Consider the following 25,779-nt stretch of genomic DNA (forward strand, 5'->3'; position numbering starts at 1 on the left):
GGATCTTTTCCCATAGTTCTATTTGGTCTTTATATATAGAACTATTTAAGCGAGGAAACATGACATGATTTTAAAACATATCAAGATTATTGTTAACTATTTTAAGAATATCTTCCTTATTCCGCAAGATATAGTTTTAAAAAATCATACATGTCTAGGATCAGAAAAAAGTAACACGTATTAAGAAAATCCAAGCACAAAGCTAACAAATAATACTACATAGGTAAGACACTAAGAATAGATTAGGTCATTACATAAATATTACTCAAATCCTCCATAAGAGGAATAAATACACCGACCAAATATGCAATAGCCATAGAAATAGAGTACCTTGCGTCCCGTCCATCTTCATCTCCCAGCTTTAAAAGCAAAATGGACAAACCTAAGGCATCAAAAAATTCCCCCCAGTACCCAATACTGAATATGACAAACCATCTTCTTCTTCATCATCATCATCTCTCTCTCTCTCTAACCTGTACAAATCGCAAATATTAATTGCCTAATCACCTAAATTAACCTAAACACCTAACACTTTTCCAACTAATATATCTAATCCTTCTCCTTCTTTTTTCCTTGCATTCCCATCTTTACCCTTGTGCAAATTCCCTTAATTACCCATGTCTACTGCTTCATTCGTCAGTATTATATTCCCCTTCTTTCAAGCCACGCTGATTATGCTATCTCCACCGCCGCTGAAGTTGCCAGACATAGCCTGAAAATCTGTTGACGGCGACGATTGGCTGCTTGCCGGTGACTGCTCATTTGATGTTGACGGCGACGTTGGCAGCTTCAGAGATAATGGTAGGGGGTCTATTGGAGCTTTCTCTTTCAAATTTAGAGTGGCCATTTTCGATGATGGAGGGACTGGTATCGGCCTAATAGGTTTTGCTGGTCTCTCTCCCGCCATCACCTTCGTCGGAAAAGTTGAACTGGGAAAGCCTCCGTAATATAACTGTGGATGTGTGGGCGGGATCGCCGCTTCTTGGTGAACTTGTTCTTCTTCCATTAAAGAGGATTCCATCACCTTAACATTCAAATCAAGTGAAATCAAGTTAGATCCCCACACAGCTAACCCGATAACGATTGAAATGAATAGAATTAATTAATAATCAATACCGTATCGGTGGTGATGTCAAAGAGACTAGATCTGCGGCGTCTCCGATTCTGGTTGTGGCGACGAAGGAAGTACTTCTGAGCATGACTAGCCACCTGAGTCGGCGTCCGAGTTTTGACGAAGTTCTTAGAAATCCCTCTCCAATCTCCTTTTCCGACTTTCTGTAATCCCAATAGGAATAACCTATGCTCTTCCTCCGTCCAGGGAACACCTTCAAAAATCAATCAAATCCAAGCACAGAATACTCAATCTCCAAATCCAAACAAACCTTTCGTTTTCAACTCTAACCACCACAAAAAAAAAAGCTCGCGATTATATTACCTCTCTTACGCTCACGAGTCCGTCCAGAGGCGTGAACGACGTCATCGGAAGCGTAACCAGCATCGACGGCGTTGGAATCCTGAGGCTGAGCCTCAAACTGCGACAGATTCGTCATACTAGCGCTCTTCCTGAACGAGTTCCCTTGAGTAAGTCGCACGCCAAACAGCATAATCCCGTTCTCCTTCGACGAATCGCCGCCGCCGCTGCCGCCGTGGATGCATGTTCGCGAGTTATGGCCGTTGTTGCCACACTGCGAGCAAGAGCGAGACATAGTGGAAAAGGAATCGTACGATAAAGGAGAGCCTCTCACAGTTTCGTCTGTGTTATTCTCATTCCACACAGAGAGAAAGAAGAAACGCGCACAGAGAAAAGAGAGAGAGGGATTTCTGGTAGTAAAAGGAGAGAGGAAGGCCAGTTTGAGTCATATATAGAGTTGCGTGATGATTGGTGCCACAAGGAGGGAGATACGAAGGGGAAAGATTCAGTGTATCACGCCGTTCATCATTTATTATACAACAACCGATAATTCCGATCTGATCAACTATTATTCCTATTTCTTTGTGGCAAAGTCAATGAGAACCGTCCAGTATTTCCTCAATATTTTCTTCCTTTTTTTTTTGGGCAAAACATTTTCTTCCTTGGTCTGCACGCCAACGACGTATTATAAATATTACATACACTAATTTTAATTAATGTCCGATAATATTTATGGAAACAAAAATGGTGATAATATTTTAGGCATGCCATGTTTTAAAATAATGCCATATGTTCCTAGTTACGTGTGTTGATAAATGATTTGAGGCGTAACACATGATTTTTAAATGAAGTCCGTACATTTTAATATAATTTCTTTTGTTACTGATTTTATATCAACTTATAATCTTGTAAGCAATATCTATATTAATATAAACTGTTACTAATTTTCTAATTATATGATATTTAATACTGTTAATAGATAGATTTAAATATTTTGTAGGTTCGAACAGGGATTGCTCTCTTTTTCCGCCCTTTTTATAAGGTTGGAACAATTAATTTTTAAAAGGGTTTTTTGTGCCTAAAGTATTCAAATAGGGTTTAAGTGCGAAACGAAGATTTATTTTTTTTAAAGAAACTATTAAATGTTATATCCCTTGTACATTGTATTGAAACTGAAATTTAAAGATATACTTTCCCTATCCTTAATGTAAGACCTAATTAATTAGTTTAAACGAATTAAAGATATTAGTTAATATGATATGTTTTTCCTAAAACACCTTAATTATCTTTCTTAGTTTCCTTCATCCTTTCCTATTTGATTATTATTGAGAGAATATCAATAGGATTAATTTAAAAAAAAATTTATAAACAGATAAAATAGGTATTACATATATGACCAATATCAACTCCCAAATTAGATTATACATTAAGGACCAGAAAAGTATATAGTTATATACTCAATTCAGGGTTGGCCCAAAACAAAAAACAATTTAAGCATTCAAAAATTTTGTCCCAAAAGAATGGAAGGTCATTAGGTCAGCAATATTGGTTGATATAAATATATTAATAATTTTTCTGTTGTCAGAAATATATTGATAATTTAAACTATCATATTCCGTCTCATTTATTGGGACAATTTGATCCAATAGTCACATAAATCTCAGTAAAATTAAAATTAAAAATTATTTTTATGAAAACAATATTCCTTAACATCAATTTTTTAAGATTAAGCTCAATCTTTATCTTTGTATCTCTCTAGAAATTCTATGGGATGTGACTCTTATTTCCATTCAAAAAAAGATAATTAATATATATAATATAAAATCTATATCATGTTACATTATTTACAGCTAATAAAATATTTATATAACTTATGAAAAAGGAATTTAATTTAAAAAATAAAATTTAAAAAGTTATAAGGACGTGTTTGGTAAGAGTCCATCCTATAACGAGGGAGCCATGTGCTAATAATAGTAAGGCTACAAAACCTACCAAATGCAATTAGGCATGCACTTTGCAATATCCTACGATCAGGAATGTTAGCTAGCCAGACACATATCTAACGTAGTCATTGTTATATAATATGCTTAAAATATAAAAAATGTTACTCATCCGGTCCTTAATATAGAACCCAATTCTTGATTAGTTTTAATCCTAAATATAAGACCCATTTCTTATATTTATCAATTTTCTCTAAATTACCCCTATGGATGCTCCCTCAACTATAATCAAGTAGAAGAGGGAGATGAGGTATTAAGAAAGATGATTATGGTGTTTTAGGAAAAATGTTTCACTTTTCTTATAATTAACTAACTTACTTAACTTTCTTAATCTAATCAAATTAGTTAAATGGATCTTATATTAAGAATCGGAGGAGTATATTAAATAATTAAAATTTACAATATGCTCTATCAATATTTAATGACTGAATTACTTAGGTACCATTTAAATTTATCAAGACAAATTTTTTTTTTAAATGACACTAACAATGTTAAAATTAGGGACTGAAAGTACATTTAATAACTTTAAGGGATTAAACTGAAATTGAAAAGATGCTTAGAGCACCAAACATATATTTTGGCCTTTCTTAAATGTTGGCAAAAAAAATCTCAAAAAATAACTTAATTATACTACCTCCTATCCTAATTATAAGAGGTAGTTGACTAATTTGAAAAAATTAAAAAAATAAATTAAGTTAGTTATTTGTAATAAATAGGTGTTGTATTTCCTAAAATATCCTTGCTAATCAAATATATTGTTTAGAACTACCATTATTAGAAGGATTATCTTAGGAAAAAATACATAAATATAAAAGACAAAGTGGATTAGGGTCTTATATTTAGGATCAAAATAAAAGTCAAACAAAGTCTTATATTAAAAACCGGAGGTAGTATTAAATAAGCCTTAAAAATGGTTAGTAATTAGAAAATTGTAATTAACCTTCTAATAAAGTCGTGATTTTTCCAAAACAATTGAATTTCTGGTGAAAATGTGAAATCAACCCGTAAAAATAATTTGAAAATTAAAAGTATGAAATAAGGAAATTGTTGGAGAAAAAAAAAAAAAAAAAGAACTATGGAAGGAAATGACCATAATATTAAATTAAAATATCTAAAAGATAAGCAATAAAAGAAAGAAAAAGTCGATGGTGGAGAAGGAGGATGTTTGTGCACCGTAAATTGGTCCAGCGGGGCCCATGGATAAAGATTTGGCTGTCTCTGAAATATATCAGAACTCGATTTTGTTTTTATTCCCAAAATTGCCCAAAGGAAAAGGAAATTTGAGAGAGAACAAGACACATCATAGGACCACCAAAACATGTGAATATTAAAATAGTCTTTCCACATGATTTAATTCATAGATTAGTTTTGGCTGGTCAAAAAAAAATCATAGATTATTTTTGAAGTTAAAATTTTTGCAAAATGACCTATTTATCTTTGACAAAATTAATTATTATCATTTTAATTATTAAGGAAAATTACAATGAGATCCTAATAAAGAAGATAATTATCAGTAATCCTAATAACAAATAAGCAGTTGTCATTTACTCATTGAAACTTATTATTGTATGTTATTCTTTAATTATTAAGGTTTTTTTAGTAACTATGTTTCCTACTTAGAACAATTCTCCCTAATTATTACTACCTCTAGTTCTAATTATAACATTTAGTTGACTAATTTGATAAGATTAAAGAAAAAAGTTAAGTTAGTTATTTGTAATAAATATGTGGTGTCTTTCCTAAAATATTCTTACTAATTAAATGTATTGGTTAGAACTACCATTATTAGAAGGAATATCTTAAAAAAATATATAAATATGAGAGATAAAGTGAATTATGATATTATATTTAGAATTAAAATAAAAATTAAAAAATATCTTATATTAAAAACTGGAAGTAGTATTATTTATTAGACTGTTATTAATATTTAATCCCCCAAAAAAAAGGATTAAAGAAAGGGCCAATATATGAAAAATGTTTAAAATAAACCGGGGCCTTTATTGAGTGATCTAAAAGTTGTGGGCGAGAGCGAGCAGGATAAGAAATGTGGGACCCACTGATCACCCAAAGCACACACAACGCAGCGTAGACGTGTGGCTGTGGAGAGGTGGGAGGGAAAAAGCTGAGAACTTTGGAAAGGGCAATCAGCGGCGTTGAAAGCTTCTGTGTTTGTTTGTTTCTGTGAGGTTCAGAGCCCAAAAGTCAATTAGAGTCACATCCAAACAAAAAAACATATATGCATCACTTTCCATTTTCATATGGTGGATAGTTTTATTCGGATTTCATTGCTCCAAATATATTACATTTCCCCTCCACTTATTTCATTATAATATCAAGATTTTAAGAGTGCAAGATTATTGTAGGCATGCTGGTAAAAAAAAACGATTATTGTAGGCATGCTTTTATGATTCAATTATAAACTTTTAACTTGAAACAACTCAGATTATATAATCATTTGAATTTTAGATATACCTATCTCATTAGGTCAAATCTGAACATTGTTTTTTTTCCCCTCAAAGTATAGATATTCTTTTATTATAAGCAATCCTATTCGAGGCACTGTCGAGTACTAAATGTGGACACCTTTCTCAGCAGGGATTCAAACCTATTGGGCATTATTAAATTTACGGGTGGCTCCGTCAAAGCCTTTTTTTTTTTCCCATTCATATGCACTTGAACTCAAAATCTCGTTTTTATTACACTTAGTGTGAAAATGACTTTTTTTTGACCTCACTTAGAATTTGTCCAAGGAGGTGTTTGATAACCCCTGAAAACACTTAAAAAAAAAATACTTTCATGCAAGTCGAGACAAAACTCTTCTTATATAATACCTCCGGTCCTAATTATAAGACCCAGTTGACTTATTTGAAGAGATTAAGGAAGTAAGTTAAGTTAGTTATTTGTAATAAATAAGTGTTGTCATTCCTAAAATATCCTTGCTAATTAAGTGTATTGGCTAGAACTATCATTATTAGAAGGGCTATCTTAGAAAAAAAATACATAAATATAAGAGACAAAATAGATTGGGGTTTTATAATTAGAACCAAACAAAAAGTCAAACGGGGTCTTATATTAAGGATCAGAGGTAGTATTTATTTCGGATACCATAAATTACTTTTAAAATCTTTAAGTCATAGTTTAGGCTTTGAATTAATAATTGAGAAAAAATTCAACAATTGAAAGTTATATATTTTTTATCGTATATAATTTAGGATGATTTGTATTATTTGTGACTTGTGAGCAGTTTTATTTCCTCCATGCAATAACATACTCCTCTGGTCTTATTTATAAGGTAGAGAGAGAAGACATTTTTTTATCCTATTTATAGGATACTGGGAGAAATTTTTTATATGGATGTATAATTTTATCCTCATTTATTATTGTGTTGACTTTATTTACATAAGGTATAATGTATATTAAATAGGAATAAAGTTGAAATGTTATTAAATTTTCAATGAGAGTTAATGAAGTTTAAGGTTTTTCTTGGTCTATGTAAAACATACTGAAAATGCCTTCTAAATAGGACCAAATGAGTATAACATACAATTATCAGAAAATTACAGAGTGAATACAGTTTTTAGTATTTGAATTTTGATTTGATTTTGGTTTTAGTTTCTAAAATTCGAAACCAATGATTTTGATGCTTAAAATTTGATTTCATTTTGGTTTTAGTCCTTAAAATTTAACTTTTTTTTGTTTCATCCTTGTTTCAAAGACCAAAAATCTTAAGCTGGGAACAAAATAAAATCAAATTTTAAGGGCTAAAACCACTGATTTAGAATTTTAGGTACCAAAAATAAAATGAAGTCAAATTTTAGGAATTAAAACTATTGGTTTTAAATTTCAAAAAAAAAAACCAAATGAAGTTAAATTTTGAAAATTAAAAATGGTATTAATCCAAAATTAAATTATTTATAAATCATAAATCATAATTACAACCAGGCCATATTCCAATTGACATATCGGAAGATCGGTACAATTTTGCTGTGCTTTAAAGAATATTAGAACCCTCAACTTCTATTTAATAATACTCCTCCTCACTCTTATCACTTAAATTTAGGAGGTATAGTTTGCACTACTTTTCAAAGTGTGAGATCTATGTCAACTCAATGAACCTCAGTTCATGTGATTTGAAATGCTCGTTTAAAACAATGATATCTTAAGAAAAAAAAATAATTATCAGTAAGTCACAACGACAAATAAGTATTTGTTATTTACTATTTTAGAACTTGTTACGATGTTCTAGGACTTTTCAGTAATTATTTTTTTTAATTAGGACTTCATAAGAATTCTCTTTTAAAATAGTGTTTGGATTTTACTTCTAAAAATATATTTATTAACTTAATTGAAAAGCTATAATAAAAAGATATATACATACATAAAAGAAAATAAAGATATCATACTTTTTTTTTTTTTAAATGGGGAAACAGATACCAAATCATTGTTGATGCGTAATAATGTGGCATGCAAAGAAAAATGATTTTGACGAGGAAATAGTAAAATAAAGGTGAGAAAGAGAGAGGATGACAAGAACGTTGGTGGTTGAGAGCACGTGTTCCATAATGGGAATAAGCTTTTGGGAATGATTGGTTATTACAAAGCCATTTCCCCAACTCATTCCAGTTGGATTTGGATGGGCTTGGCTAAATATTAGAATAAGAGTTTTTATTTGCTAATATAATAAGTAAGTATTTTTTTTATTAGAGGAAAAGCATTGTTAAATACTAAATATGACACCTCTTTAAGTGATGATTCAAACACTGGTTTACTAAATTGTGAGAGACTAGTCCCTTCCGTTAGATCCAAGTCCTATTGGTTAAAAATAAGAGTTAGTATAAGAGTTTATATTTATTCTAATTACGGGATCTTAATTCATTTTATTTTTTAAATTTATAACTTTTCCTCTAAATTCTCTTTATTAATTGCATGCATTATGAAGGTTTTCAATTGAGAGAATATTTTCCATGCAAATGATTAGAATAAATATTTTTAAAAAATAACAGACAAATTTAATATAATTAACTTAATTAAATTTTTAAAAAAATTTATAAATTGATTGTCTAACATTTACGTGTAGGATCAGATGGAAAGAGTAGTAATATGAAATTTGCTTTTTTATTTTAAAGAAAAAGTAAAATGACATGGATCCATTAGGCTCTGTGCTTAATTCCCAGCAGAAAAAACCTCAAATTTTGTTGCTGCCAAAAGCTCTCTACAATGGCGCCTCATAAGGCTTAAATTGAGAAAGAAAACCTTAATCCTCAAGCAACTAAAAGTAACAAAGACTTAAGTAATCCTAATTGATGTACCAACTAAAGAAAAGATACTCACCTTGTTCCTTTTTATACGTTATAAATAATTAAATTATATAGATAAGAATGGTTGAAATTGATTAAAGATTTATATCCAATTTCTAATATAAAAATTACTTCCGGCTTAAATTTGGTCATGAACACAAAACATTAATCTTCTTTGTCTTCTATATTTATATTTTTTTTCCCAATCCGATTTACTTCAATTATAATATAAATTGATATACCGTAATCTAATATTGCATAGGGATATCTTAAAAAGATCACGTCATATTTATTATAATTAATTTATCTAATTTTTTAATTAACCCTTATATTATGAATTGAAGGGAATAATAGATATGTAAAAATGTAATTTATTTTTTAAAAAAACTATTATTTATGAAGAGAGAGAGGAAGAAGAAATAAGACAGACAGTAGACAAATAATGTACTAAAAATTTTAGATTATTAGTAATTTAGTATCTTTTTTTTTTCCAGCGAGATTATTAGTATCTCTTGTAAATTGAAACATAACCCTTGGCCAAAAAAGAAAAAAGACAAAGAGAGAAAAAAGGAAAATATCATTCTTGACAATTTTTCCTTATATATAGACCGGAAAGAGTCACTTGTAAGTTTTTATGCCCCGGCAATTACAATAGGTACGCTTTATAACTAGACAAAAGACTAAATGAAAAACAAACTAACATGGGCTGTGCAGGGGTCAATCTAGTACAAAAAGAAACATATGGAACACCACTTTAAGCCCACTAAGGCCTGTGAGCACGCCACTTTAGCTTCTTCTTTAAGCTCATACATTGATCACATCAATTCCATGCCATCTTTAAACTCTTCAACTTCAAGTTTCATCTGGGAATAAGATCTAAAAGAAAGAATTAGTCACTCACTCATAACATGATAAATTAAGGTTTAAATTTTCGTTGAGTAAAGTGCTGACATCTAGTATTCCGAGTAAGATTACTAAGGAGGAGAACAAATGAATGCAACAATTTATACTAAATCAATCTAAATATATGTGACCTACTTTAACTTTTTAAGTATTCTGGTAAAAAAAAAAACTTTTTTAGTAGCGGTTAAGAGCATCACTATGCTCTAAATATACATGAGGTCTATACTCTAAATATACATGAGGTATTAGTGGAATCTACTCAAGATTTTCACAATATGGAGTCTTCTTAGATAAACGAGTAACAAATGATTACTAGGGAACATGTAACTTGTTGATTGCATCCTCTTAGTCGATTTTTCTTAATATGAGTTAGAAAAAATAAGATAATTTTAAGAAGAATTCTTTCCCATCCTCAAAAATACAAGGACTAACTAACGAGGAATTTATGATTTTGAAAAAAGTAAAATTATGAACAATTAATCGTTCAAATTTTGGAAATTAAAAGTAAAAAGTTTGAGACTTTTACTAATTTAATTGATTTAAAAAAAAGCCAAAAACCGAAGATTGTACAAAGTTAATTACAAATACATGGTTTGATTAATTAAAAGCAAATTGGTGGCGTAAAAAAAAATTAAAAATTATATATATAATTATAACTTCATGTTTTCCTTTGAATTATATATATATATATATATATATTGATATTAAGAGGATAATCACAACACTTGGTTTTTCATAAATAATACCATGTGAATGCCAGAAGAAATGACAAGTGGATGCAAGAAAATATGGCAAATGGATGATTCTAATAGATATTTATTATATATAAAAGGTAATAAAATCTGTTGGTTCTAGTGGAAATTATTAAATTCTGCTTCACTAAGATGGCACTAATTTCAATTTTACAGGTATTATCTTTATTTCAAAACTATCAAAAACAAAATTCTTTAATTAAATTTGATGAAAGTTGATTTTAAGATATACAAACTACAAAGAATAAGAAATTTTCAATGAATTACCTAATGAAACTTACTTCTAAGGTATAATAGGGGCAAGGATTAAGAACTTTTATACCCGTTTGATACGGTGGAATTGAGTTTGGAGAATTGAAAGTAGAAGTAGAAGTAGAATCGGTGTTTTAAGGTGTTTGGTATAACAGTGAAAATTAAAGTTATTTATAAAGACCAAATATTAAAATATAAATTTTAAAATACTAAATTATCTCTAACCAAACTTCCTATATTGTCTCCCACATTCTATTTTAAAAGTAGTACAAATTTTTAAATTTCACTAAAATAAATGGAATTTCTCTCAATTTTTATAATTACATAAATATCTATATTTATTGTTTAAAAGTAAGGGTACAAAGCAGGAGTTGCTGGCAGGTTGTCACGTGACATCAATAATGTATGGATAAATTGTGTTTATTTTTTAATTTTTGTAAAAGCCATGTTTCTATCTATTTTTTCCTTTTTAAATTATTCACAGGAAAAATGCTTCTTATAACATGCATCGTGCAACTACTTCAAGTCACAATTTAAAATAATTATTGTATAATTACTTCAAGTCTTATTTTTCCATATTTTCCGGCCATGATGCATATCAAGAAAAATGTTTAGGAAAAATGCTTAATATTTAAAATACTCGGAAAAATGTTTGAGAAAAATGCTTAATATTAAAATGCATTGTATAACTACTGAAAAATATTTAATAGTATTTGTTTGGTAGTTGCTTATCAAGAGAAATTTAAATTCAAAATATTTTCTTTGTTTTTAAAATTTTTTTGCTTAATATTGTTTTTATTTTTTAATTGAAGATATTTAACGTTTTTATTTGTTTATTAAATTCTTATTTAATAAATTTTAGGTAAATAATGGATGGCATTTTACATTTTAGATTTAAAACAAAATGATATAACTTCTTCATTATGAAAATCATGGCATTTCGGCCTAAAATGATATAACCACCACCGTAATTTCAATGCATAGTTAATAATTAAGCAAAAAGTTAATTATATCTCATAATATCAAATTATATAATCAGCCTCTTTTCCTAAATAAAGTAAATCATGGTATTTACAATTTAATAAATAATGTTTTGCAGCTTTGATAGCTATCATATGAATTTACAATCTAATAATTCAGATGTATTTCTTATGAACTTCGCCGGCCAAAAAAAAAAAAGATTGCCATATGAATTTCTGTTGCAGTTACTCACTTGCTATTTTTGTGGGGAATATAAAATAAAAAATCATTTTTAATTTCTCAATAAATTTATTAAAGTTGTTTTAAATTTGGAATTTGGAATTATTTTAATTCAAATATTTTACACTACAAAATGAGGGTTATTTCAAAATTTATTCTCATTTATTTTTTATTTGGATTTTTTTGCCAAAATTTTCGATTTAGATTTGATGTTATTGTTGTGATTTTAATTTTACGTCCATTGCATGCGTGCCATAAACCGTGCATCATCCAAAGGAAGTTTCTAGCGGCTCCTTCAACTGCAGGGTATTCTTCTTGGTATGATAATTTTTTTTTTTTGGTCTTCACTTATTTTGTAATTCTTCCGCCTTGGTCTCTCAACTTCCTACATCTTATTTCTCTCTCCCATGATTTTAATCTACGATGCTAAACATGGAGGACTTGAAAATCGTGGGCTTGGCAGGAGTTGTTCTTATGGTGTTAGCAAATCCTATTGTTGCACTTTACGGCTATTCCATCCTGAGGTTTGGTTGCGAATATGAGGTTTAATCATATTTCTTTGTCGCAAGTGTTGTTTCATATTTCTTCTCGATTGCAATAATCGGTTCATGACTCTTACAATGTATTATCCATATTTCTTCGAAGTTGCATTCTACTCCTTTCTAGGCAGCCAAAGGGGTGGAGGAGAAATTGATGGCAATCGATAGAAGGAGAGAGGCACGAGTACTATCAAGTTTCTGACGCACAGAATACTATCGAGCATCTCCATCTATTGTAGAGTTTTCTTGGTACTTGCTCTATTTTTATTGTTCCAAGAAAGGTAAAGCCAAGTGAGGGTTTAGATGAAGAACTTACATAAATCTTTGAGAAGTTTAGTCTCACTAGTGTTGATGTTACGGGGTGAGTTAATGCATATTTCCCATATTTTCTTCAATATGCCATGATTGAATTTAGCATACAATTTGATCAATAATTCTTTTGTCTTCATATAATATTCCTTCAATCTGGATATTTTGATATTGTTTTGGTTTTATATTGTTTGAAGTTTCATATAGTCGGTTCTTGATTTAAAATCTGCTGTTGATTTTTATGATTATGGTTTTGTTGCGTTCGTCAATCCATTAGATCAAAACCCCTCTTGAATGTTGATATTTTGACGTTGATTAGATTTTATTTTGTTTAGAAAATTTAGCAAATGATTTAAATTTTTTTTTTGGAAGATGGCTTAATCATCGAGTAGGATTCACGCACAGGTCTATTTAGAGAAAGGAGCGTGGGATGTTATGCATGATATAGAGATAAATACTCCTTAGACCGGTGACCAAGTCTGAAGTTACTGCTCATCTCAACCACTTTTAGCTAATGAGGATAGATCTTTACATGGTTTTTGAAAATTTTCAACTTATCTAGCAAGATTTTTTTAAAAAAAAATACTACAGCGAGGGTTTGATTTCAAGGCCTTTTGCTAGTCCTTCAGCACTAAACTAAATTTGACTAATTTTCTTTGTTTTATTTCTTTATTCAATGTTTATATAGGTGGGACTTGAGGAATAAGAAACAACCAATTATTATTTAACCAATATAGTGATGCACGGGTAGCAATAGTGACTTTACAGTTGAGAGAACTCAAGTTCTTCTGAACATCCCATCCCACAATGATGGTTGAATCATCAATCCTAACAGAAGCTTGGGCTAAAAAAAAATTTATTCTTCATGTTTGCATTAAAGGTGACCTTTTGAAACAAGTAATTGATTAGGTAGCCGTTATATGTATCCTATGTAATTATTGATTATAAAATTAGGCTGTGTAATTGTTGAATCAAATATGTGAGTTTTATTTCGCTAACCATTTTATCTCTGATAATTTTTCTTATATTACATACCCTACTTTCATAATATAGAATAAGGTACCATATTTGTCTGATATGTAATTATTGACTATGGCATTATCCTACATAATTAATCAAATGTATGAGTTTCAACTCATTATCCTTTTTGTCTCTTTTAATTCAATCTTTTTAAAGGAACATACATTTACACACGTACATCACATATTCTAAAAAATGTTGATAATAAATCTATATGTATTGCATGTTTTGAAAATTTATGAATACTTTATTTTTAAAATTAAGTTGAAATTATGACTTGAAGTAGAAATGTGATATTCAACTGATTATTTTGCCATGATTCAACTTTTTATACCACATAAAAGATCACCAATTCATACTTGTGCAATGCACGGGTACTATACTAGTTGGAATAATAACACAAACATTGTTCAATTTTGTCAAAATTACAATTTTATTTTTCAAATCGATGCAAACTTTAATTGAAAATAAAAATGATATAATTTTAAGAAAAATTGAAATCTTTTATAATTTAGTATATAGATGTGTGTGTATTATTAAAGAAGGTTATATATATATATATATAATTAAAAAACATACAATTTCAAACAATTTAAAGGAATTTTTATAATTTATTTTTTATTTAAACATAATATTTTTTGTGTGTGGGAATTAGATGGCTTTTGTTTTTCAAAAATTTAAAAAGAGGATGGTTTAGTTTTGTTAAATGATGATTTTTAGGAGTGAGTCTCATAATACATATATATAATATAAAATTCTAACAAAGCACACCATCTATCTATTTATAAAACTATATATTATAAATAATAAGACTCATTTCTCATAATCTCATCAGATTTACATTAATTTGTTCATAATTTTACATTTTATAAATCTTAAATTGATATTGAGATTATTTCAATTTTTTATTAATATATTATGATGTTTCAATTTTTGACATCATCTGTGCAACATTTTATTTTCTTCATTTGAACGTACACAACTTGTTTTGATAAGATATAAAATGTGCTTAATTTTTTGTTTATTTTATGTTAGATGATATAAATCAAGAAAAATAACTTAATGATATAAAGAGATAAATACATATATGTTGATAATTACATGATATATTGATGATATAATTATGTGAATCTTAATGGAAAATAAAAGTTAAAAAAAATCCTGTGGTGGATGATTAACATTTTTAATTTTGGGGGAAAATAAATTTCATATTATTTTCAAAATAAGATGTGGGAGAGACTGGAGGCTAGAATGTTGGAGGTTTAGTGAGGGGCAATTTAGTATGTTTAATTTTATATTTTGATATTTGGTCTTCATAAATAATTACAATTTTTATGGTTCTATTCAGTAAATATTATTCTCTATGTGTTCTTCTCTCTAATTTTCTCTAAGAAAAATTGTGTTGGTTCTTCCCTAATAATAGATATGAAACAAATGAAACATGACATCTTTGTAACTAAAAAAACAAAGGAATTTACTTCTAATGAGATATAAAGAAGAGAAAAATAAGATTGTCTAGAGAAAATAAAAATTAACTAATTTATTCCTAAAATCTAGAAAAGCACATGTTTAGATAAATATGCAGTTGCTTTAGAATAATTATTATGAGGGTCCGTAAGGATAATTAATAATTTATAATAAATAGGTATAATACTAATATAATAATTCAACAAAACTATAAGTATAAACCAAAAATGCCTAAAACTTCTAATTTACAAAGATTAAAGACTATGACTTAAATAATTATTATTATAACTCAAACTCAGTTTATACTTGTGTTTGGGATGACAGGGAGGGACAAAAGTTGGATGAGCATTCATTATAACTCAAAACTAGCGTTTTCGTTCAATTCCAAGTATTGAATGTTAGCTATTTTAATTATTATATTATATTATTAGTAATATAATCTAAATGCTTTGGGGCAGTCTATTAGTCAATCTGGGCCTAATTTAGGTTTCAATATTTGCTTAGTCATTGTTAAAGTAATTAATGAGTTAGTTAATGATCTTAATAAGTTACTCTCCCCGTCTTTATTATAAGGTCTAATTTTTTAAATAGGTTTGTTCCTTTTTATAAGATTTTTTTTGAGTTTGTCTGAACATTTAATGTATTATTACGTATTTTATCCCTAGTTTAATGCATTTAATGCATTCTTTTTCTTCATTTATCTCACTATTACTCTCTCACATCTACCCATTTATATATAGGGGTATATTTAAAAAAAATTGCATTTGCTACATATTAATTGCTTTTAACTAATTTTAACTGTTTTCTTAAATCACATAATTTAGTTAAAAAGATCTTATAATAAAGGACAGAGTAGTATTCCTAATATAATGACAGACTGAATAAGGGTGACATAGAAGTCCTCGTTTGGAATCACGAACTTATAAGCATGTTTTATGTAAGTTGAGATAAAATTTTTCTCATATATTTATCTCATATTTTGTAAACTATGATTGAAAAACTTCTCATAAATCATTTTAAACGGGCTCTAAGAAAATTTAATTGACCCAAGTCATGAAAGTCCCTTGCGACCTTTTCCCAGTGATGTTATTCCTAATTTCAAATTGAGAGATTTATTGATTACAGTTTCAAATCATTTAACCGGTAAAGAAGTAATTCGATTTATGTCTTTTCGCTGCTTGCTCTGTATTGTGGGAAATTATATGATTGTTTCGTTCTCATTTTCATATGATTTGTTTTAATTTATACTGAAAACTCATTGTTGTAACCCACCTCCAATCAAGTATGTTTCTTCTAAATAGTTCAACCATACACATTTCCAACCTGCAAACTAGCACCTAAATGCAATGCATTGTGATTAACTTTGTTCAAGTTAGCATTCAAATTTAATTAAATATAACTAAAATTAGTAGACAAAGCAGCAGCTTCCTCAGCTTGTGCCACATGTTTGATGATGGTGGCAAGGTCCTCTGTTTTATGGCTAAGACATAGGTATAAATGATGTTGTCAATGGCTAATAATTATCCTAGTGGCAATGCTACCCGTCACGTTAGATGAAATTTCAAATTTAAACTTAGCACAACTTTAACCTATTTGATACAAAATATAAGTACAAAGATGTTGTCAACGGCTAGTTATCGGTAACACTTACTATTTACTGTGTTTAGAAGTCTTTTATCCGTATTCTCGTTGATTCTTGCTCAAATGTCTTTCATGACCTGGCAAGAGATTTAGGACTTGTTTGGTTTCTTGTTTTGAAAACAATTTTTTGTTTTTAAAAATAGAAAAACAAAAAAATTTGTTTGGCAATTTGTTTTTAGTTGATTGTTTTAAAAAAACAAAAAAATAAAAATTTTTTTAAAAACTGAAAAACCAAAACAACTTTTACATGTTTTCTTGTTTTTGTTTTTGTGTTTTTTATTTTTTTTGTTTTGAAAAATTAGAGAAATCTTTTTCTTCTCCTCTATTACCTACTACTTATCACTACCGGTAATAACTACCACTTGTCAAAGTGTAATTTTTTAAAATTATTTTCCAAACAAATTTTTTTGTTTTTTGTTTCCAAAACTGTTCTTAAAAACAATTTTATAAAATTGTTTTGAAAATAAGAAAAAAAAGAACAAAACAAACAGGCCCTTTCTCTTTGCTACACGATTTTTAATTTTTAATTTTTATAATACATCTCTATCAACAGTAATATTATCGTCTTTTGTTATACTTTTTTTTTTAATTCTATTTGTACTTTTTAATTACCATAGGTCGTAAATCTCTTGTTTTCTTAGTATCATTTTGTCTCACTCCACCAAAAAAACTGATCTTGAACGATAAACTGACATTTTTGCCTTTTAACTCCTTTGCAAGGCAATGAGCTCTAAATATTGTGTATCCTGAATTATTTAAATCCTGCCTTCAAATATCAAAATTGTTACAATATTACTTTTTGCCGAACAGATTACCTTTAACTTCAAATGAATTTTATGTTAAAGAGTCTTTTGGTTTCTAAAATATTTAGAGAAGAGTTTAATAAGAATGGATGTACATCAATTGTTGTCCAAAAAAAAAGATGTACATCAATCAATGCTTAGCGTGCTAATTCAAATGCTTTATAACCGATATTGCTTAAAATATGCTTGATTTGTGAAAGTTGCTGTTTAAAAAATGAAAGTATAATTATGCGTCCGAATCTTTAGTCCCATTTAAAGTTACCCTAAAAGATAACAAGTAAAATTTGTGCACTTAAACTGTTTTTGAATTTGGGAAAATTATTTTTTTATTCTATAATTTTGACTTTTTTGTAACATAATTCATAAACTTTAACTTAGTATAACTTAGTGCTTTAAGAAAACTTATGTAACATAGTTCTTTAATTTTGACTTGATGTAATTTAATTCTTGTAGTTTAAACAATTTAAAATTTTAATTCGTAAATTTCATAAAATATATATTTATTTTTCTAAATATATCAACTAAAACTTTAAATAATTAAAATTATAAGAATTGAGTTGTATAGAGTCATAATTTTATTAGTTTATGGTTTAGAGATTGAGTCACAACAAAATTAAAAAAAATATGAATCAAAAGCTTAATTTTTTTCCTTTTAAATTTTAACAAGTTAATTTCTACCTATTATATTACCTCCAGTCCTTAATATAAGAGCTAGTCTGATCTTCAATTTGATGGTAAATATAAGGTTTCAATCCACTTTGTCTATCATATTTATTTTTTTTTTTTAAAGTAGTTCGTGTAGTAATCATATGTATTAAAAGTTTCATTAAATAATAATTTTACTTAATACATTTAATTAATAACGGTATTTTAGAGGAAAATACTTATTTGTTATAAATAATTAACTTAATTAATTTTTTTTAATTTATTCAAATTATTTAATTAGTTTTTATATTAAAAATATGGCATGCGGCATTGATTCTTAATATTAATGATTTTCAGTTCATTTTCTCCCTCAAAGCAGAGAAGGCAAAAGGGCGGTTTATCCGTTTGCTGCCAGCATTTGGAAATGCGAAGCTCATGACTTCGATGGAAGCGGGAAGTCTCCTCAACTGTCGATTCCTTACTCGCACTTCGTTTCGACCCGCCGCAAAATCCTCATCATTTCCTTCTCGTCCTCCAATTTTCTCGTTCCACTTCGGGTTTCATCCTCGTCGTCTTCTTCTTCCATTCTCCAATCACGAATTCCAAACCTAATTACAGAGTGCCCAAGCCCAAACGAGACTGGATCGCCGATTGGGTCTCCCAGAACGACGACACTGTTCGTACTTTACCCATCTACATTGGCGCCGCTTCCCTCTTGGTCGTTCTCTTTAATCGCGCCCTTTATGGCATCGCTCCTGTTGCTGATGCTAGCAGGTTCCCATACACACACACACACACACACATTTACATATATATATATATATATTTATATTTTGGAATTTCGACCAAGTAGATTGTTGAGCTCTAGCTTAATGTTTTTCGTTTACGATTCAGTTTAATTTCTATTGGGGCTTTGTAGTTTGCGTTGTCATGTAAGATTGCCGCAATCTATATTGGTATGCTAAAGTTGTATTGCTTGAATTAGTTTGCTGGGAGTTACACCACGTGTTTTCCTTTGAGAAGAAAACAAAATATAGCATTGGATAATTCGGATTAATGGAGACAAAATTTGCATTGATAAACTGTAAAACGTGATTCCCACTTTCTACAAGCAAATCCATTTTTCTTCCTTTTTTGCATTCTTCATCATACAGTGAAAGTACATATTAAATTAACTCCATCTTCATTTTGTCACTTGATATTTAACTATCGACGGCCTATTGCCGCCTCTGCCTTTAAACTACAATGTTGAAATCTCATAATTCAAAACCAGACCACCATTTACATCCTCATCCATCCATGCTTGGAATTTAAAATTCAGCATTGTAGCCTATTAATCTTTAAGGATTAAAATGGAATAACTGTACTTAGGTAAGTTATTTCCTAATGTTGCTAATGTAAGGTGAGTCGCAATGGCATGTAATATTGGAAAAGCTGCTAATCTTTGATTGCGTGATATAACGAGTTGTGGGATGTTCTGTTACCGAAGGTTGAAAGGCTTAACTACCTTGGTGGAAGTATTGTAACAGATCATGTACATAGTGAGATCTTTGAGTTGCTTGTTCTAATTAACACTTAAGAAATTGATACTCTGCTGCAGTTCACAATCTAGAGCGGACCTCTTGACTGTAGCATTGGCTGTCACCAATGTCTTAACTGGTCTGGTGTGGCTGTCTATAAGACCAAAATCTATTGCTACGGTGAGCTCCTTGCATCTTAAGTTGAAGCGCTCCCTTCCCTCTTCTTGACTAAATTCTTATATTTCTTAGTTTTTATTCAAAACTTTTCTTCCTATTATTCTTATATAGGTAGATCCCCAAGGAGTTGAATGTAAGAGGGTGTGTAGTCCTCTCCCTGACTATGCAGTTACTGAGCTGCTCTGGTAATGTACATTATATTCGCCTGTCAACTTTATTTGCATTCATCCTTCCTCCTGTTGACTCCAGTGCATTCTTCATCTCTAGAAGTTAAATCCAACATTGTCTCTTAGACTTCATATCTCTTATAATTTGAACTTCCAATTTGGATATGATGATGAATGAGTAAAAAAAAAAAACTGTAGCTTATGCAATGATGTGTGATGCTTTTACATACTTTGTATTCATGTCATTAGAAATTATAGCAAGGTCTTCTACATGTGATGATAACAGTGTCGATATGACTTGAAGCCAAAAAAATCATCTTGATTTATGCACTAGGGTAAAAATTCATGTACAAGCAAGGATTTATTGCTTTACTGCTTCCTTTACTAATGGTTTATTTGGTCCTCTATTCTTAGGGTGTGGGAATCTCTATCAGATGTCACACGCTGCAGATCACTTGTTATTGTTTATGAAAACGTTTGTGTGCTTCAAATTGGTTGCGCAGCAGAAGCTTCTTCTAGGAAGGGGGAGGCCGTTAATGTGGATGCCGATAAATTAATGCGAGGAACATTATATCAGGGTGTTATAAAATCTGGGGCTCGTATGTTTAAAACACTGAGCCTTCGTTAACTCTTTATTTTATATAATAGTTGACCGCTAGACAAGTCAATCGTAATTCAGGGAGATGCATGTTAATGTGAATTTTAACCAAGTCTTATCTAAATGTGCAGAGAGTTACTTGGCTAACCTATCTCTTTATCCTGGGAAGTCTGAGCTGCCATTTTTGCCTTCAAACACTCAGGTATCATGTTTATATATTAACATCTGCCACTCCACTGCCTTTTCTCTTAACCTGAGAGATTTCCATGCGAGTCCTTTTAAATTGTGTCTGTCTAAATGTTAAACAGATATTCAAGGTATTTCTCGAACATGAACTTTTTTTTTAAAAAAAATTAAAAAATAGTAGATGATTTAGGAATCAGTATATATAATCACTTGTCTCTCAACAGTTTGACAAGAAGTGTACTTGATTTTCTGGGAGCTGATCCCTTTAATTGAATTTGACTAGGCGATGTGGAGAAAATGTCGAGTTCAATGGCTTCAGCTATACTTTGGCATTAGAAAATTCTTTGGTTGTCAAAAATTCCCCACCCACCTTCGAAACACCAAAAGAAGAAAAAAAATGTCACACTTGTCATTAGTATGGATGCCCGAGGAAGAAACAAGCAAAGAAAAACGAACAAAAATGTATCAGTGTAGTCAATCATGAACTAGTCAAAACCCATAAAATTGATAGCCTAAATAGTTCAAACGAGTCATGGTTTTCAAAAATTTTTCATTTTTTTAAATCAAGTCTTGTTTCTAAGCTATGATTTATGCATAAGCATTAGGAAGAGGATGCCAGTGGGCAACTGGATGATAAATATATACACACTGCAAATATTTTTCATCTCATAATATTTTATTTTTATTTAAAATTATATAGTAACTTTTTTACAATTTTTTACCAACACAATTATTATGTTTCTAGGCAGTAATTTTGCAACCACTTGGAGACAAAGGAATTGCAATTATTGGTGGTGACACAATACGGGGTTTCACTACTTCTGACCAGGTATAGTTGCATAACATTTATGTCCTCATTTTTAGGATATAATGCCTCCGGATTGTTTTATAAGAAACAACTTATATTTAAAATTTAACTACAAATTTTTTTAAATAAATTGACCAGGAGGTGATATAAATTTGTCAAATTGCTCTCATCTTTGTGTTGGTGTTAAATTTAACATTTGTCAAAATGCGACATGCTATGGTGTTAAATTTAACGTCTTAATGCTTGAAATCCAAAAAATTTAGGATTATAGAATTATGGTTCTTGAGGATGTCAAGGTTCAAATTCTCCGTCTCCAAGACATGACAATGCTATCAGTACAATTTTTAGGTTTTGCACATAATTAATGCCCATAACATATACCCCAGTGATCAAACTCAGTAACTTGCATGCATACTATGTGGGTTGGTGACGTAAATATTAAATTGATTACAGGCATGGATTACTCTTATTGGAGAAAAGCTGGATTCTACCCTTGCAAAACATGCGAGGCAGCTTCAACTTACTTTACAAGATTCAATTTGAAGACGTTAAAAGGTATTGAATTTAGGGGGAAAAGCATGCGATGTAACCTATGATATTTTGATTATATTAGATTTTAGCGTCCATCTATCGTAAATATTTCAGTTGATTTCGTTGCCATTGGGAGGGTCAAATTGACCCATACACATCATCCCTAACAGATCCCTCAAAAAAAAAAAAAAAAAAACCACTACTCTCTGGTGCGCGCGCGCACACAAAAACACAAGGCAGTTCTACTATGATTTGTAATCATTCGTAGTATTCATATATAATACTACGATCTTTAGTACAAGAGTTAATTTGATTTTTAATTCATAATATTCTACCATTTTGTTTTTAATACTTATTTATTTTTTGAAATAATCATTGTAGTAGTTGTACATGTTAAAAGTTATATCAACTGATAGTTTTAATCAATAAACATGATTAGCAACGGTATTTAAGAAAAAAAATATTTATTTATTATAAATAATTAATTTAATTTTTTAATCTCTCTAAATTAGTTAATTAAGTTTTATATTAAGAACTAGAGGTAATACAGTGACATCCAAGGTTTGTGGTTTCTAGAAACCGTTATGTCTACATCTAATCCATTATGTTACGGTTGCTCAGTATACTGAAAATTTAGAACTTTATCATGTTCTGTCAGTCTTTTCCTTGCAGTTTGCAATATAATGAAGTTGGGATTGAATGTTTTAGGTTGTTAAATAGCATATTTACCAATAATATACCTTCAACCAAACTACCTTGAAGAGCATCCGCATTCCAAGTTCCGAAATTAAAGGGGATAATATACACTTTCTAGAAATGTTGTAGCACCTGTTGCTCTTCGGCTTTTGGTTTTCTTCGCTGGCCATCCGCCTATTATTCTCTCTAAAAAATACTAATCTCGACAAGTTCCGTGCATGAGTGAATTAACGTGAAAACTTGTGTTTTCGTTGTTTTCTGGACATGTCTTTCGACACCTCTAGGTTTGTCAAATGATAGAAATCCTCGAGATGCGCAGGAAAGAACTTTGACTGAGTACCAATCTTGTTTTGCTTCAGAGCATTATCGTAATTATGTTCGTTCAATCATTGATAATAATCATGTTTTTGCCGGCTTGAAAATGTCACAGCTAATGGATGACATGACAGGAAACAAACAGGGATCATTCAACTGGAGAAGAATGAATTAAAAGTGAAAAAAAAGGAATCCATTCATATTGCTGCTAATATACAGCCGTGTGAGCCCTGTGAAGTATGTTTTCATGTTTATAGAAATCATTAAACAAGAGAGGGGAAAGAAGAAAACAAAATTTCTGTTACCTAGAATCCCCCCCAAAAACAATGAAAAGAATGAATGCCTACGGCTATGGTATTGTGCTTTACAAGGGTGCCTGGTGACCCTGATAGAATAATATCCCCATATTTATAGGAATGACCTTTCCCAGGGTAGAACCCCCGTTACAGGCTCAGCAAAACGTGACAAAAGGAAGTCCTTCAAGCCAGTATCCCAAACCTCACAAAACTGCAGCCTCCAGTTAGGTGGTTCAATGGCTTCTGTTCCCAGCCCTGGTGCTCTATCTTTTGATCCTTTGTTTTGGTCTTCTTGCCAGTCAACCACATAGGTAGCAACCCTTCTGAAGAACTTGGCCTTGAAGGTATCCCACACCTGATACTTGTAGTGGTTTATTATAGCAGTACTCTCAGGCATGTTCTGATATTTGTATCCATTCCTCAGCTGAAAATGGTGCACCACATTCAGAAGACTAGTGTCAAGCAAATCTGGCCTCACTATTGACTTGTGTCTCTCAGGGCTCTGAAGCCTGCATGTGTACCCTATAGTCACTCCTCTTTTAGGTGGCGAGCGCAACCCAGAAGGACCAAAGCTATGACAAGCTGTTCTTATCTCTGCAATTCTTGAGGATGACAAGTTTGCTACCACAGATTTGAGTGAGTTCTCACCAGCAACATCATGCCCGAACTGGTGATGAAATTCATTGGGGAAGTAAAAGAACTCATCAACATCGAAGAATCCGACCCATTTGCACTCATCTCTTGCTCTCAAAGCACAGTGAGAAAAGCCTGCTTCCTGAGTCTTAATCCATGGCCAGGTTTGCCTACTAACGTTATACCCTTGCAGGTCAAGTTCATGAATCACCTTCTCTATATCATCATCACTGTTGTTGTCGTAGATGAACCATCGTTCAACTCCAAGCCAGGAATGGTACATAATCCATTCTCTTAGCGCAGATGCCTGGTTCCACACCATAGTGCAAGCACAAAGCTCATGTTTCTTTGTCTTTCCTTTTCTCTTCTGAGCTTGAGGACTTGAGCTTCGAACTCTTGCCACAGAAGGCATAAACTCGCGAACCGGGCGCCTTATGTGGCCGCTCAAATGGCTGACGGTAACCCGAATTCCCTGAGCCTTATCTGGGCTGTTTCTGATACCCCGGGCAATAAACATCTCACCACTTCTTGAGCAACTGAAACTGCTTTGGTTGTGAGCAGAAAGTTGTTTTCTTTGCCCAAATTCTTCAACCAAAGTGGCAGAGGAAGTTGGTCGGATCTGATATCTTGTGGGGTCGAAGATTCAATCCTTTAACAAATACAACGGTGGTGTTCCCATCCAAAATCGCTTCATACGCCACCTTGTCCCATGACTGAGCAGTCTGGTTCACCAGCGAGTCCCAATCCCGGCGACCCACCTCGCCACGCTGGCGCAAATCCACGGCGGCGGCTGAATAGTTCATCTGGGGAATTGGGCACCTCACAATGGATCTGAACTCATCGTAGTCGTCGGTGGACAGCACGGACTGAGTTTGAATATCGGCGAGCTGGTTACTGGCCTTCGTCAGAGGAACCGTTGAAGAGCTTGTAGTATATACACTCCAAATCTTGGCTCCGCCGGAGAATTTTGTTGCTTACCATCAAAACCACATGGTCAGGGAAAACAATCCGATCTTCAACTCTCAAGGGGAGCAATCTGGGGTCAGAAGAGGCTAGAACCGAGCGACTCGCAGAAGAGGACAAAAGTGATAAGGGAGATGTGATAATGGGGGGGCGAAAGGTGACGAAGAAATAGAGAAGCGATCGGAGGATAAGAAGAAGAGGAAGACGAAGAAGGAGGAGCAGAGAAAAAGAGGACCTCAAGGAGAAGTAGTTGGTCAGGGAGAAAGCGCGCCAGTACCTACACGCTTCCTCTTCCGGCGTTGCCCAGGGTCCATCATTTTCTGAATCTTCTCCGAGTCACAGAGAGAGTTAAAAATCCAAGCTTTAAGTAGCAGTAGTAGAAGAAGAAGAAGGATTGGGCAAGACGCGAAATACACAGATCTGGGAGGACGACAAGGCTGAGAAGAAGAAGAAGAGAGGGCAACAAGTTCTGGAGAAATAAAGAAGGCAAGGAGCGTGGTGGACGCGTAAGATAGTTGAGCCCCGCAAAGACCAAAAGCTGAAAGGAAGAGATAAAGAAAGTGCGGTGGAATGTCCACAGAATCAAGAGAGAGAGAGAGAGAGAGACGCTTGGAGTGGGGACTGGGGAAGTAGTATATTGCTGTTGGCAT

At 31.3% G+C, this 25,779-nt stretch overlaps 2 protein-coding genes and 1 pseudogene across 3 annotated transcripts; 1 reads left to right on the top strand and 2 right to left on the bottom strand.

The window, feature by feature from the left end:
* Window positions 1–203: 203 nt before the first annotated feature.
* Window positions 204–25,735, bottom strand: LOC114757099 (transcription factor MYB1R1). 2 transcript variants are annotated; one of them, XM_028946086.1, is made up of 4 exons: window positions 25,718–25,735; window positions 1,436–1,803; window positions 1,117–1,325; window positions 204–1,024 (listed from the first exon to the last, which is right to left on the bottom strand). In XM_028946086.1, exons 2-4 carry the CDS (start codon window positions 1,704–1,706, stop codon window positions 659–661), a joined length of 846 nt encoding a protein of 281 aa, XP_028801919.1. In that variant the 5' UTR covers window positions 1,707–1,803; window positions 25,718–25,735; the 3' UTR covers window positions 204–658. The 2 variants fall into 2 exon arrangements, with proteins under 2 accessions (XP_028801919.1, XP_028801918.1); XM_028946085.1 differs by lacking the exon at window positions 25,718–25,735 and having other exon boundaries at window positions 1,436–1,833.
* LOC114757069 (protein COFACTOR ASSEMBLY OF COMPLEX C SUBUNIT B CCB4, chloroplastic-like) lies at window positions 18,679–22,355 on the top strand (the record flags this gene model as incomplete). The annotated part of the gene is made up of 7 exons (XM_028946064.1): window positions 18,679–19,013; window positions 19,840–19,939; window positions 20,048–20,121; window positions 20,518–20,702; window positions 20,833–20,903; window positions 21,633–21,716; window positions 22,149–22,355. Coding segments are annotated over 7 exons (939 nt in total), but the record flags the coding sequence as incomplete, so codon positions are not given.
* On the bottom strand, window positions 23,409–25,779 carry LOC114757070 (glycosyltransferase family 92 protein RCOM_0530710-like; annotated as a pseudogene).

This window comes from Neltuma alba, unplaced genomic scaffold (genome assembly GCF_004799145.2).
Source record: "Neltuma alba isolate B1F8T4 unplaced genomic scaffold, ASM479914v2 tig00010560_pilon, whole genome shotgun sequence".
Lineage (NCBI taxonomy): Eukaryota > Viridiplantae > Streptophyta > Magnoliopsida > Fabales > Fabaceae > Neltuma > Neltuma alba.